Genomic DNA, 16658 nt, shown 5'->3' on the forward strand with positions numbered 1-16658 from the left:
CTCCCGCCACCTATACACTGCTAAGTTGATGCAAACCCGGATGGCCCAATTTCTCCACATCCTTGAAAAGCTGTGGAAAATTATACACATACTCACCTTTGCAGGAGAACAATGAGATTGAAAATTTGAGATGGCGTACAGCTTGTTAGCCTCCTTTTTAGAAAAGATATTCACTAAAATAAGTGCCTGTCAAATGGCTATTGGTTAATGCTATAGTTGTTTCATATCAGAGAGAAAAGCCCCAACACGTGACTCACCTCAAAGAATTTCCAGTCTTTTTGTGTATCTGATATTTTCTCCCTGCAATATAACAAATCACAACTATAGGTTGAGAAGGAAGTTCAATCTCTCAGTGATCTAGGTAAGCCTTTACCTTCAGGATCATGACCTGTAGCCCCAACACTACTTAGCCACATAAGTGTTATGAAAAGGCATTGATAATGAGTCCCAACATCTTTTTCTTCAACTTCTTAGGTTACCCAGGTCAAACCCCTGGAGTGTTTGGTCAGTAAGGAAATGTATTCTTCCAAATATTTTTGATGATGTGTGAATGGGGAGGTGAGGAGTTTGGAAAGGTAGTGAAGCAGTAACAGGAGGTGTCAGTAGGTATGGAAATAAAGAAATAGAGGTACATCTAAAATGAAGAAAAAGAATAAAAGTCTTAAGCAATGGTTATGGCTATGGGTGCCAAAAGAAATAGAAACAAAATGGATAAGTCCTGGGCCATGTGATCAACTGCCAGTAGTGCGCTTTTTCTTCTGAGGCATGAAGACTGAGCCTTGTCTCTGAGAGGCAGGGATTTGCCCAGGAGTCTTCACAACACAAGTTCAGTGTTAAGGATACTGTACTGGCGTGGGCGCACTTGGGGAGGTTGGACTCCCCTCCGCAACATGGAGCATTCTGATTCTGATTCCCAGTTTCTGGAAAGCAGGCAGTGCCGGGCAGCACTGGAAAGTTGACTGCAGTCATCTGATCAGTCTAGCAGCCAAGGCTAGACCTAGGGCAGTCTGAGGTTGACCCTGGGTTTGCTTCTGCTTTTGCTTGGGTCTTCCTCAGAGGAACCAACTCCCAGGATTGGTCCTGGTATCAGGTTCTCAAGGACCGTCTTGAACTCCCATGTCTGGGGAAGATGACTCCAACCTCTCAGGACCTCCAGCTTCCTCACAGGGACTTCATGATAACTATGGGCCCAAACTAGCCCTCCATTTGGGGGAACGCTGAAGAGGTGGTTCAGCTTTTACTGGGGCAGATCCCTCCCCTTCTGAAGACTCTTCATTTACACACTGGTTTCCTTGTGTGCAAGTCTTCAACAAAGAATTAAGGCAATAGTAATTATAGTGAACATTTACTAAGCATGGACTATGAGTCAAGTAGCATGCTAAGCCCTTTATACTTATTATCATACTTAGTTCTCGTAAGATCCCTCTGATGCATCCTGCGTTACTACTCCCACCTTACAGTTGAGGCAACTAAAGTTGAGACTGAAGTCAAAAGACATTTAATTAGGGTCAGAGTCTGTACTAAAACTCAAGCCTGTCAGATTTCCACATTTGTCCTCATAACCAGAATGCTAGGAAACAAACTTTCTCTTCAGAATATTCTGCAGATAAAAATACTAAACCACAGAGTCCAGCAGAAACTTTCCAGGACAAGCCTCAGTGTCCTGTGCCACCTGATATCTCCACCTGACAGGAATGTTTACATGGTATTTCCACTCTTCCCAGCTTCTGCCAGCTGAAACCAGAGACCCTTCAGACCTGCTAAGCTAAAGTGGAAACCGTCCAAACTCTGTATTTGGAATACCGAGGCAGCTTGCGTGCTGGGAGAAGGTTTGGAGCAGCACTTACATTGGCCTACCCCAAACCAGCACCATTTTAGCCAAGGTTTTGAAATGACAGACTGATAGCCCAGGAAACACTTTCTCTCCTGTTCTTTCATTCTTTTTTTAAACATTGGAAAAGAAGGTACCATGAACCTCTTTCCCTTTTCTTCAAGTTGCTATAAAACTGGGACTTCCTTCTCTCTTAAAGCCCAAAGCAAAGTGATGTAGCCCCCAGTGTGGAAATTAAGCACAGGATGTAGTGAGTTTCTTCTTACCATTCTTACCATTCTGATTTAGCTCTGCATGGGAAACTGAAATGAGCCCAGGGAATGGAGGTGGAGAATGAGAACATTTGGGAACTTCATAGTTTAGATTTAAATAAATGTACCTCTTGCTGGTGAATTTGAGTTGTTTTTCTTTTATTTAACTTTACAATTTTTTATAATGAGTATCTAATAATTATATATTGATTATAAATTTAGAAATTTACTGTGTATATATAATAAACGTACATCCCCCAAATCCTCTGCAAATTGAAACAGGGTTTGTAACAGCACAATCTAATAGAAATATAACGAAAGCCACAAATGTAATTTAAAATTTTCTAGTAGGCACAGTCACAAGTAAACAGATTAAATTAATTATAGTAACATATTTACTGTGCCCAAATTCCCCAAATATTATTTCATACATAATCAATATTTTTAAATTATTGAGATTTTACTTTACACTTACAGTGCATTTCAATATGGACAACCACATTCCAAGTGCTCAATAGTCGTATGTGGCAAGTGGCTAGAGGTTACCATTGCTAGTCAGCAAAGACACAGTACATTTCACCTGTAAGGGCAAAATCCAAAAGAGAGGGGAAAGCCAGCCCGGTGGTAAATCCAGAGATTTTCAGTGGCCTGTTATGATGCTTTCCTATTCCTTCTTGCTACATTAGACTCTTAGCTCTAAACCAAAATGAGGAAAGAACATCACTTTCAGTCATTCTTGAAGGGATGCAAAGCCTAGGGCCAGGCCATGGAGTTCTGGGCTGGAGAGAAACAAAGTTGTGTTCCCACTTGTCCACTGCTGCTTTAGGTGAAATCAGGTTTAAATGAAGGTCAAGGCCTGCTCTGTACAAGCAAAGAGACATTTCAAAGAAATGTGTTTGTGGGGAGGGAAAGAAGCCTTCAAGCATTTGATCTGGGGTAGGGGTGGGGATGGGGCAATGGAGCTTAAGGATGACTTGTATACCCTGAACTTCAAAGAGACTCCCTTCTCCCTGTCCTCCATCACCAGCATCCTCTGTTGCCCCGCAGGTGACAGCTGCACTGAGAGCAAAGGAGAGGGTATAAATCCTAGGGTGAGAGGTCGGGGGAGAGCTAGAATTGGCCACAACTGAAGAACAGATCTAACTCTGTGGTATGTGCCATGAGGAGGTTTTCTCATTTCTTCCTGGAAAAATGGAGAGCTTTTACAGAACTTGTGCATCAAAATTTTGCCAGAGCTTTTCTGGTATCAGGATTTCACAGATGTATTTAAAATAGAAAAGCATGTCTTCCTACTTCTCAAGAAACATGAAAGCACCAAATTAACAGCCCCCAAATTGCTGGTTCTACTGAAATCTTTAATTTAACTCCAGAGATAAATGATAGCATAAGGTGTTCTTGTCCAATATTAAGTGTGTATATGTTGGAACGAAAAGTCAGAAAATACACATGAAAATGTTCTCACGAGAATACCGGCTTATTCACAGTGTGAGGAAGTGAAATAATGGTATGCCCCGATCAGTTAACACTCAAAACTGGCCAAAACACTGTCCTCATCTTCTTCTAGATAAAAACAACCAAAAGAGCAATATAAACTTCCTTCAAGGACATAATCAATATCCATGGTCAATTAACAAACATTTACTGGCAAAACCATCCTGTAATCTGTTTTCCTCAATCTCCTTTGTTCAAAAGAAAAAACTGAAAGAACAAAATAGCAGCAGACTCACAGAACCCAAGAATGGACTAACAGTTACCAAAGGGAAAGGGACTGGGGAGGGTGGGTGAGAAGGGAGGGATAAGGGGGAAAAGGGGCATTACGATTAGCACACATAATGCGGGAGCAGGGCAAGGGGAGGGCAATATAGCACAGAGAAGACAAGTAGTGACTCTATAGCATCTTACTACGCTGATGGACAGTGACTGTAATGGGGTATGTGGGGGGGAACTTGATGATGGGGGGAGTCTAGTAACTACCATGTTGCTCATGTAATTGTACATATTAATGATACCAATATATATATATATATATATCCTTTGTTCAGTTCTTTGACCTGTATGGAATTTGTTGTGTGAGTGGTGGATGGTGACCTCTAAACTGATTATTCTCCAAACTATTATCCAACAGGCAGGATAAAAACAGATGATGGTGCATACAATAGCAAAAGGACCAGCATCTCTTGGAAATTATCTAGAACTAAACTGAAGCAATCACTTACTTTTAAACACAATGAGCTCTTTAAAAATTTTGTATAAAAATTACATTGTAATAAAAATGTACTGTTAAAAGTATAACAACACAAGTGGAAGTTCTATATCCAGGAAACCCAAAGACATAATCAACCCTCTAATTATGACAGGATTATTTATAGTTCAGCTTTTTTATCCCCAGATTAGTTTGCAATGCTTATGTGCTTTTAGAGATTAAACATTAAGTATGGGCAATGATTTTTTTAGAGTAGGTGGTTTTTTTAACCTTGTTATAGACTGAATGTTTGTTCCCCACCCCACAAAATTCCTTTGTTGAAGCCCTAACCCCCAGTGCGATGGTATTTGGAGACAGGGTTGTTGAGGGAATTACATTTGGATGAGGTCATGAGGGTGAAGCCCCCGTGATAGGATCAGTGTCCTTTTTTTTTTTTCCTGATGTCTTTTTTTTTTTGAGAGGGCATCTCTCATATTTATTGATCAAATGGTTGTTGGTTGTTAACAACAATAAAATTCTGTATAGGGGACTCAATGCTCAATGCACAATCATTAATCCACCCCAAGCCTAATTCTCGTCAGTCTCCAATCTTCTGAAGCATAACAAACAAGTTCTTACATGGAGAACAAATTCTTACATAGTGAATAAGTTCTTACATGGTGAACAGTACAAGGGCAGTCATCACAGAAACTTTCAGTTTTGATCACGCATCATGAACTATAAACAGTCAGGTCAGATATGACTATTCGTTTGATTTTTATACTTGATTTATATGTGAATCCCACATTTCTCCCTTATTATTATTATTATTATTATTATGTTTAATAAAATGCTGAAGTGGTAGGTAGATGCAAGATAAAGGTAGAAAACATAGTTTAGTGCTGTAAGAGGGCAAATGTAGATGATCAGGTCTGTGCCTGTAGACTAAGTGTTAATCCAAGCTAGACAAGGGCAATAAAACAACTACGGATGCAGAAGATTTCTCTCAAAACAGGGGGGGTGAGGTGTTAAGCCTCACCTCTGTTGATCCCCAATTTCTCACCTGATGGCCCCCCTGCGACTGTGCCTGTCTTAGGTTGTTCCTCCCTTGAGGAATCTTACCCGTCTCTGGCTAACCAGTCATCTTCCGGGGCCATACAGGGAAATGTAAAGTTGGTAAGTGAGAGAGAGGCAATATTGTTTGAAAAGGTTAGCTTTCTACTTTGCAGATTTATGCCCTGTGGCTTTTATGCCCAGTATTTGTCTTGAGGTATCTTTATCACTTGGGAGAATTATGATATTCGGTAAATTCAATTTGAGGCACGAATTCTATTTAAGGCTTGTAAGTAGGAAGGAAGAAGAAAAGCTATAGGAGTAGCAGACGGAAGAAAACATGGGAAGATTGATTATTTCTTTGACATATCTTCTTGTAGAGTAACTTCAGCATGTATAGGTTTTAAACTACTAATTAAATTGCGCACACACATTAACATAATAGGAATACAGTTACATAACCAAAGCAGACCTATAATTACCAGCCATCTCCAGTGAAACCAAGAAAACCAGTTAGGCACCCTAGGCATTTGTGAAAACTTATCTATGATATGATGGATATTGTTCAACCAAACTTGAACAGTCTGAGAGAAATCAGACAAATTAAAACAACCCATTCTTGGGGACTGTTCACATCCCATATGTTCTTTTAACAGTAGATAGTCTATAGTTGCAAGATTTTGGAGCGCTGCAACTTGCACTTCTCCTAATTCTTGGTTGAGTTCCAACAGTATAGATCCAATCTAATTTGTTGTTTTACTGTATGCACAGGCCAGCTTAGATATCTCCTTCTTCATTCCAATGGCAAGTCCAGGAACTGGTGGGATGAATGCAGCTACAACTGCAGCATCGCCTGGATCTTTGTTGAGGTTTTTTGATGATCATCTTTTCTGGTATGACTCTTCCACAGAGTGCTGATGTTGGAAGTTCTTCTTCATATTGTATCTTAGCTCATTTTCTGGGTAGCCAAATTAGGCTTTGAGGATCAGTGTCCTTTTAAGAGGAGGAAGAGGGACTAGGGCTTTCTCTCTCTCCTCTAGAGGATGGAATGAGAAGGCAGTTGTCTGAAGCCGTGAGGGTCTGGCTCTCACCAGAACCTGACTGTTGGCTCCTTATCTCAGACTCAGAGCTTCAGAACGACAAGAAATAGATTTCTGTAGTTTAAGCCACCTAGTCTCTGGTAATTTGTTATTACCAGTCAACTTGGCAGCCCAGGTTGACTACTACAAACCTCAAATTCCAGTTTTCTCAATTTGAAGTGACACTTTGAAGACAGAAGAAATTAGATTTAATGTTAGGTTGAGAAAAGGTGATATTACAAGTGATTGAGTAGGAAGCTGTAAATCTATAATTTTATCATAATAACTCTTGAAAATTTTTTCAAGAAAAAAGAAAATACCATTTCTTCCTAAATAATGGGGTCTATGGCAACCTGAATCTCTACCAACAGCTCCAGGGACCTACAAAGTTCTCCTATATTTGGACCACAGGAATGTTTTTTGATGCTGAAACCTCAATGTCCAATTTTAAGTATCTCTCTATTACATATATTACTATACCTCACCCATTAGAGTTATTAAAGGAAACAATTCCATAATTAATATGTGTTCTTATCCTTTGCAGTGAAGCCACCTTTGGCCTATTTAATTCCTATGAGTATCTAACAACAGCTAAAAATTCTCCACAGATGCTCAATGGTTTCCAGAATTGAATAAACAGTACTTTGAGACATTAGGTATTCCCATTCTCCCCCACTTTTGTTTTTTACCAAGATAAAGGGAAAATTCAATTATATATTCAAATGATCCTGCAAATTAACACAGCTGCCTACATAGAACTATTGCCTGACAGGTAATGCTATTCATTATGTAATGGCTTGAAAAGTTTGATCAAAAGCATTCTTATGAAAATATGAGAATTGATAGGCAGTGGCTTTCAAACTTTGTTAACTGTAACCCACAGCAAGACATATATTTAATACTGAGACCCCAGTACATACAAGATGAGTCTCCTGAAACAATATTTAACTTCACTTACATGTGTGCTCTGATTTTTTTTATTCTAGTCTGTTCTCTTCATGACATTACTAAATTGATTAAAAGATCCACTAATATGTTGTGATCTGCAGTTTTGAAAAACACTGATTTAGGAGTAGTATTATAAGAAATAACAGATTGTAGAAAGCTGAATGTGCATAAAAGATGAGGACTGACTATAACCTTAAAGGATATAAAATGAAACAATGAAGGCAAAATTTAAAAAAATGTTATGATGTTGGGTATGTTAGTTCAGGTCTCTGAGAAGCAAATGCCAAGATGGGATTAGATATGCAAAACATTCACTGGAGAAAACAACCATGACAGAAAATAAAGAGAGAGCTGGAGAAGGCAAGGAGAGCTGTCACACCAGGATGCACGTCTGATTGCTGTGAAGGAGAAAGGAAAGACGGCACAGGAAGAGTTTCAGACAGCTGTGCAGCTCTAAAAAAGTTCCGACCAGGCCAAAGGGAAGTCCTCAAACCTGAGTCATCCAAAAGAGGAGTCCATCTGGTAGGCCTGGACCTGCTTTTGCGTCCCTACTGCATTCAGACATTGGCTGGAGACAATCCATGAGAAGCACAGCCTCAGTGCAAACTTGGTGAATTCCCAGTGCAGCAGCAGGGCCACTGGTCAACTGTGCCCCTACGGTAGCAGATCTGAGTGGCATGTTTTCTTTTTGTGGCTGCCATGCTGGAAGACAGCTCTCGTCAATTCCATTGAAGAACTGATCACAGCAGGGAAAACTCTTAAGAGCAGAACTGATGTAGTATATAATAAAGGATGGATGCTGCCAGAGATGCATTAAGAAGACATCCCCATCAATGTAACTCACACAAAGTGAATCACAGAGATGGCAGGAAGCAGGCCAAATATATCTACCACTGTGGACAGGAGGGGTGCAAGAGAAAAGAAATAGCCAACAATGCCGAAATATAGCCAAAAACCAAAGAAAATGAACCTGAACTGAAAATATACCAAATAAACATCAAGTCCCATTTGAGAGAAACTTCGTATGCATTTTTGTTTTTAAATCTTATAGACCAATGAAGGTCCTTATAAATAGCCAAGAAGAAATGAGAGAACATATGCCTGAGCCTTAGACTGTGGAGAAGCTTGGAGAAAATCTACTCCAACTGAAGAATGAAGTTATTAACCCAACACAGTCTCTGAATGACCTGACTTTTCTTTTTGTAGGTAGAAGGAAAGGTTTCAAGACTCGGAAAAACTGAAAAAAAATTTTCTCTTAACCACATGCAATAGTTGTAAAGTTTACTACAAGGAAATCCAAGCTTACATGAAAGACATTAAAATGAAGATAAACATTTTAGTAAGGGTTAAGAGTAATGATAAAAAATAAAAGTAAAATAAATTGGAAAAACCAGGTAAGAAAAGCAAAGTATAAATACAGAATTTCATTAAGGGTTTTAGATTCTCAAATTACAACAAAAACAGGGACAAATCACAGAGCCCCAAAAGAGAATGGGAAAACAGTAAATATTTTTAAATCTCAAAATATTCAATAACTTGTTTGATAATGTGAGGCTTTTAAAAAATTACTCCTTCATTCTTAATATATTATCTGTCTTGCCATTTATTTCCTCTTTCAGGGTAACATCTGTTCTTGAGGAAGACTTTTCAAGTTTAAATATAATGTGTCATATTTAAACATGCATACTCTTTCACCCAGGAATTACATACTGTAAGGAATTTATCTTTAGGACAAATTAGACAAGTACAAAAAAAAAAAAAACAGGTGTAAGAAAGTCCATTGCAGTGTTATTCATAATATTTAAAAAGGAAACATTTCAACTGTCATCAGTAAGTCAAGTGCATTTGGATACCAGGAAGCCATTAAAGATGTTGTACAGCTATACTGACTACTATAAAAGATCAATAACAATAATAATAAAAATGAAATAATAACAGCTAACATTTACTGAGTACATACTATGTGCCAGGGTTTTATGTATCACTTAGTTTTCACAATCAATCTATGAAATAGGTGCATTATTATGTATATTTTACAGATGGAATGTTATGAAGAATAAAACTCCACTTATGTAAAATTATGTGTGTGTGTGCAAACAGAGATATCTGAAAGGATAATAAAATGTAGACAACAGCTATTTTGGTTATGGTACTTCAACAGATTTACCTTTTCCTTTTCTGTATTGTTTTAAAATTTTTACATGACTGCATCAATTCTATAAACAGAAAGAACAAAACTATATTTGAACATATAGGGAAACATTAACATGATGAATAATTAATTGTTTTAACTAAGGGTCAACACAATAAGTAAATATGTACTAGTTTATTCTTTTTTAAAACAGAAAAAAGATAAGGCTGACTTTAGTCACTTCTTCAATGGAATTAGAAATGCTACTATTATGGCAAAATAAAAATTTAAAATATGGCACTCTAGGAAAAAATAAAATCTGAAAACTACATTTACAGATTATATGATTATAATATCTAGAAAATCCAAAGAAATAAAATTGTGAATAGGTAAGAAATGTATTTAACATATATCATAGATTATAACATAAATCAATAAAACCAAATGCATTGTTTTGTATTTTATCATAAAAAATATACTACCAAACATGCATCAACAGGGGAATGGATAATCAGTTAAGTATAATAAGCCCTTAATATCCATAGTTTAAGAAGTATTCCATTCTTAAAAAGAATATGTGTATTGATATTCAAAGATACCCAAGATTTGTAAGTGAAAAAAGCACATTTCAGAATGACACCTATAGCATTATCCTATGTATATTCACAACAATAAGAAGGTAAGTGTATATGTATAGCTGGAGAGAAAGCTAGGAGGACATACAAAACCAGAAGTAACAGTACTTACTTCTAAGGAAGGGAATAAGACTGGAGGAAGTAGGAGACTTCCATTTTTAACTCTATATACTAACTATAAACTAACTATATATAAAACTATTGTTTGAATTTTTTGCATAATTAAAGGCAAATAAATAACCCAAAATTTCACATTGCTATAAAAAACTAAATATGTAAGTGCTAATCTAATGTAGGACCACATACATTTCTTTAAGGATTATTATGTAAAACTTTAATGGATAAAATAAGGAATGATACGAATAGGTGGAGAATATATCTTACAACTCTTTGAGAGGATTCAAAATAGTAAAGATGACATTATTTCCCAAGCTCAAGTATAGCTTTTAACACAATATACAACAAAAGATTCTTAGTAGGTATCTTTTAGAACTTGATTAATAGTGAAATTTATCTCAAACAGGCAAGACTGGACTGCCACACGCAAGATTTCTGAAGGTAACAGGTGGGACCTCTTATTTTCAGCTGTCAGGTTACCTCCTTTCCAGCCTGGCTCACTCCCTGAGGTCCTCACCTCTCCTGCTCTGGGTGTCCAGTCTCTGTCTACACCTTTACTGTACCTGTCCCCATGGCTGGTTTTCTCACTTGATACCTTCTCCACTAGTCTGTATACTCCTTGAGGGCACAGACTATTTTCTCTGTACCTAGCACATGACTACACAGACACTCAATAATGCTTGTTGAATAAAGCAAAGCAAAATATAACCTGTATAGTTCTGTGTTTAAAACAGAAAAACCGATTAATAGAATTCAATAGGAATTCTCCAAAATGGGTTAAAATATTAGAAAAACTCAACATCTAAGAAACAAGAAATGGTTTACAATAAAAATCACTAATAAATATTGGAAAGGTGGATATTATTAAAGAAAGATTATCTTAGATTAATAGGGCATCTGATTGATAGGCTGTAACAAATTTCAAATGGATCAAAGACTTTAACAATTTTTGAAACCCTATTTTTAAAAGCTATGAAAGCAAAATAAGAAGAAATCTTCCCATTTGCACAACATAGATGGACCTAGAGAGTATTATGCTCAGTGAAATAACCCAGGCAGAGAAAGTCAAGTACCAAATGATCTCACTCATTTGTGGAGCATAAAAACAAAGCAAAACAGAAGGAACAAAATAGCAGTACACTCACAGACCCCGAGAAGGGACTAGTGGTTACCAAAGGGGAGGTGTTGGGAGGGTTGGGGGAAGGGGGTAGGTGACTAAGGGGCACAATAATATGCAATCACAATATAGGTTGGTTACAGGGGCGGTAGTACAGCACAGAGAATTAATGATTCTGTAACATCTCACTACGTTGACGGACAGTGACTGCACTGGAGGGGGTGAGGATTTGATAATATGGGTAAATGTTATCTTGTTGTGTATTTGAAACCAACAAAAGATTGTATATAAATGGTACTCCATTTAAAAAAAAAAGAAAAAGAAAAGTAAGAACTTTAACCCAGGAATGAACAGGATGAAACAGGAATGCAAGAACTTGTATGACTATCAAATAGCATCAGAAGCAAGGTGGAAATATGCAAATAAATAACAATTTAAAACATTTGTACAATGTATAAAAACATAAATATCAAAAGGAAAGCAACAAACCATAAAAACAAATGACCAAACTTGCTATATGCAACATAAATTACACAAATTCCCAGTTTCCATTTGATAAATGGTTAAAACTAGATGAGGAACAGGCAATAAATTATTTTACACAGAAAAAGAATACAGACTCCACAGCCATGAAAGGTAGTCAAAGTCAAGTGAAATATCTCTTAAGTTTTTAATATAATTTTAAGTTATTTAAAATATGAAGCTAATAAAATATTAAGCTAGTAAAAATATGCTTATTGCTGAGAGTGATACAGTATGTTTTAATCTTTTTGGAAAACAATTTGGCAATGTAATAGGAACTAAAAAACTGTTCATGCCTTCTAAGTAAATACATTCTGGATAATAAGCCTTAAGTCAGGAGCTGGTGTGAACACAGAAAAACTGAAAGCACACAAATATACACAAAGGAATGATTAAGTATTATACAACAGAATAACTATAGTTGCTATTCCAAGTGGTAGGTGAAATTATGTAAGCAGAGTAACAGAAAAAGGTACATAGAAAATGTAGAACACAAAAAATATATATACAAATATCTGTATTGTGAAAGTGTGGGAAACGTGGAAAGAGTAAAATCATGTATTGGGTTCTTCTTTTCCTTTAAAGTTAAAAAGTTCTGGCCATGACCATGGTGTGGATCTTAAGCCTGTTGTGAATCTACTCAGGGAAGGAGATTTGGGGTTGAGGATTGGGGCTTTCCCTCCTGTGATTCCAAACTTTCCTATGATAAGATGGTTTTAAGTTTTAATTACAGTAGTGTATAAATTGTCATCCTAAGGTTAAGTTCTCTTCGCACGAACAGGGCTCCCTTAGAGCCCCACCTGCCTTGCTTGCACCCATAACTGTTGTTGCTGTAAAACAAGCAGAGCAGGGGACACACCCAGGACCCCTTAACGGGCCCATCGCTCGGCCTCCCGCCCGACGTGGCCAACCAGCCCTCGCGTGGCAGCCGGAAGCCTTCCTGGCTGAGAGCAAGGTCCCACGCTCTGATATACTCCGAGGGAAAGGTCATCTAAACACAAGCAGTGGAAAGTTATTAAAATATCAGCTCAGGTTCTGGATTCTTCCCATACTCACTCGGCTTTCTCAAGGCATCATACGTTTTCAGACAAGTCTCAGCTGAGCCAGGTTATTTCATACAACAAAAAAGGGAACTTTCTCAGGGGCATCAAAAGTCAAATTTAAGGTTCTTCAGGATGTGGACATACAAACACATGAAAGTCTAAAGACATCCTCAGCACGTACTTACTTCCCACAGCACATGTGATGCTTGTCAGGCATCGCCAAGCCCAGGACAAGGACACAGTACTTCTCTGCCAGGTATTTCTGTGCTGCTTCTAACTTACTTAGAATCAATTCTATCTCTTTTTTCTCTACAAAGCCTCTGAAAAGAAAAAGGATAATCTGGATTAATTTGGGCAAATGCCTATATCAATTAGCAAAAAGTCAGAAGTATAAACTATTTTGAAAGAAATACAAGTGAGTCAACACATCTCACTTATCCTTTCATTTATTTCATCCCGGCAAATGGAGGTCCTCAAAGTCCTTTAATATTTATCACTGTAATCAGCATCTCAAGCTTCCAGTGACTTTTCACATTTTTATAGATTCTTTATACTTTATGCCATGTATCTTTAATTTTATATATAGGCAGACCTGATTTACATAGAACAGCTCAACTAACAAATTACCTATACTGGTTTCTGAGGCAGCTAACAGCCCACTTTCCTGCTGTTTTGCTAAAACAGACATGGAGATTCTTTCCTGCCTCAGCTTCCCCTGGGTTCCTGTGTTACTACTAAGTTTAGCGGCTCAAAATTTAAACTACTCAGCATTTGCCTATTCTCAGTTCTGTTTGCTGAGGAGGTATGTGTGTACCACTATTCTAGGGACTTTAGCATCGATTATAGTAGCCTTGCTTCCCTGTGAAAACACACCTCCAGCTCCAATTGAACTGCAATAAACTTTTAAAAGGCAAAATGTTGTTAGGTTACTGCATGTCTGAAGCCCAATTTTACAAGTTTCTGCAGTATAATATAGTATAATATATTGCTGACAATACATTCCAATGATTGCTAGTGAAAAATAAAGTGGCATTAGCTTTTCTCTGCTTTTTAATTTTCAGGAAGATTGAAACCAAATGAAATGTACTCTAAACAATAGGGACAAATTACTGTCCCTTCTGGTGTTAATCACTAGACTGACCACATGAGGATATGTTGTGGGGGAAAGGGGTGGGCTTAAGTATAATACAGATGCTTCAAACACAGAACTTTATCCCGTGTGGTGAGAAGGCTTGTGAGTCACCGAAATAAAATGAGTTTTTGGAATTGATAAAAAGGGTTTCAACCTTAAATACCTAAATTTTATATAACCCAAACACATAGCCTCACACACTTGCCAGTGGCCATCACCATGCCTGCCTCCCTGTTTCCTTTGGCAACCCTGACCCTTACCCTTCACCCCTACTTTGCCAGAGCTTCCAGTAGCTAATACTCTTCTTTTGCCATTGAAAACAAAATAAAACAAACTTCAACAATCAAGACATGCTTTGAAACCTTGAGGTCAATAGTTCTCAAGATCTAAAATATCTAAGAATCACTAGGGTACTTGCTAAAAGAACAGATTCCCAATGCCAGCCCCCCTCTCCAAGATTCTGGTTCAGTAGGCCTGGGTAGAGTCTGACATTTAAAACAAACCCAGATATAGTCCTTTGGAAAAGAAGTTGATAATAATTTCAAGTGCCATACAATTGATCATAAACTTTGATCCAATAATCTCTCCTGAAAATTTGTTCTTTTTAAAAAATTGCCCCAAATTATGGGGCAAACCTAATGAAGATTTATTATTTGTCTATCAGGAATACTGGAAACTCCCCAAAATATAAAAATAGAGGAACAAAAGTAGTAGTAATATAGCCAGGTATATTTAAAAGCTTGACATTTATTAACCTAATATATGATTCCACACAGATTTAAGCCAGGCACCCAAGTCTGTACCCTTACCCATTATACTATACTGTCCCTTAGTAGGTAAGTCAACAAGTCAATAACATACATCGGCTTGATGGAAAATTATGCCACCATTAAAAATTACAATTATGAAGATTAATAACTTGAAAAATACTTATGATATGATGTTTAAAAGTACAGACATTATTGTGCCTTTGTTCAGAGTTGTAAATCCTAATGACAAATGGATGGACTCTGGAAAAGATGGCCTGATTGATTGGTAGTGGGTGATAGGCATACTGCACAGTGGTTTAGGCACAGGCTTTGGAGTTAGATCTGGACTCTAATCTCAGCCTCACCCCTAACTAGGCATGTAATCTCCAACCAGCTATTTAATCTCTCTGAGCCTTAACTTCTTCATATGTAAAATGGGGATAAGCCTCCTTCTTCTGGAATTAGGGCTTTTAGTTACCTAAAACCATAAAGTTCTGATATCCTTCTACATCCCTTTCTGCTCTTCTCTCATAGATTGTAAGCTTTCCTCCCAGATGCTAACCACTGGGCTAAGATAATAGAAATTGTCCAGTCTGGATGAAAACGCTGTAGACACCATCATTATCTGTTATACCTCACTAGTTCACTTAAATCAATTTCTTTTTAAAGTTATTTATATCCAGTTATCTCAATGCAATCTATATTTATATCTATTATAATAAGTAAATCAACTGACTACTGGAAACCTGAAAATGTAAAGTTACTATAATTTTTTAGAATTATAATAGAACCATATAATTATGAGGCTTTTATTTTTCTTTGTCATTTTGCAACTGATTCCTCAATACAACTAAGTTTGTTAAACTTTTTTTTCTCTGTTATTTATTAATATGAACCCAGAAATGAAGCAAATGTCTCTGCTAGATTAGCAATAATCCTCACCCTCAGAATTAGAGAACATGGGGCAAAATATAAGCTAATGTGCCAAAAGGTCTAATAAGTTTCTTTTGGTAAATAGTAAGACTTCTGAAACCTTCCGAGCCCAGAGTTGACTTGAGCCCTTTTGCTTGCCACCATAGAAACACTTCATGACCTCTGGCTGCTCTGTTGTCTAATGCAGCCCTGAAGTAACATGGAGGTTGCATGTTATGATGGCTTTTCTGGAACAGCAGTGTTTGATTTATTTATTTGGTTCTTTACAAAACTGCTTTCCAGATGTATTTATCCATAAAATATTCTTCAAAGGGCTTGGTTGTTTGCAAGGATTTTGCATTTTATAAACATTCTACAGCAACAATTTGGTGACTCTACCCAGCATTCCTAACAGCTAAATCACTGTACTAGGGAGGGCAGTCTGGGTGCTTGGAAAGTTCCATGGCTTGCAAAAGGTCACCAAGCCTGAGAGGCATTGTTCTGTTCTGGACACTGAGTTCCCAGATTCTTGCCCGGTATAGCTCTGAGCCACTTCTGCCTAAAGCAGTTAAATTCTTCATACATAGTCTAAGAAATCTTGTTTTCTTCTGTGATAGGGATTATCAGTTTGGTTGTATCTGTTAATTTTTTTAATTCTTAGTTTTTTCACTCAATGTTTACAAATGCCCTAGCAAGAACTTTGTAAGCACAAAAGCATAGAAACAAGTTATATCTGCACTGTCCAATATGGTAGCCATCAGCCACATGTGGCTATTGAGTACTTACTGTGACTCGTCTGAATTCAGGTAAAGTGTAAGTGTAAAATAGATACCAAATTTCAAAGACTTATTACTAAAAAAAGGACAAATTATTTCATCAATAACTCCCAAATACTGACTACCTGTTGCAATGATTACATTTTTGAGTCACTGGATTAAATAAAATATATTACTAAA

At 37.2% G+C, this 16658-nt stretch overlaps 1 protein-coding gene across 8 annotated transcripts in view; it reads right to left on the reverse strand.

The window, feature by feature from the left end:
- Positions 1–16658, reverse strand: part of PPP1R36 (protein phosphatase 1 regulatory subunit 36) — a 36583-nt gene that overhangs the window by 2670 nt on the left and 17255 nt on the right. For all 8 annotated transcript variants that reach the window (XM_036906062.2, XM_036906069.2, XM_036906064.2 and 5 more), the window contains 2 exons: positions 13095–13229; positions 258–300 (listed from right to left, as the gene is read on the reverse strand). In XM_036906062.2, the coding sequence (XP_036761957.2) occupies positions 258–300; positions 13095–13229 (178 nt within the window). The remainder of the gene's footprint in view (positions 1–257; positions 301–13094; positions 13230–16658) is intronic.

This window comes from Manis pentadactyla, chromosome 11 (assembly GCF_030020395.1).
Source record: "Manis pentadactyla isolate mManPen7 chromosome 11, mManPen7.hap1, whole genome shotgun sequence".
Classification (NCBI taxonomy): Eukaryota; Metazoa; Chordata; class Mammalia; order Pholidota; family Manidae; genus Manis; species Manis pentadactyla.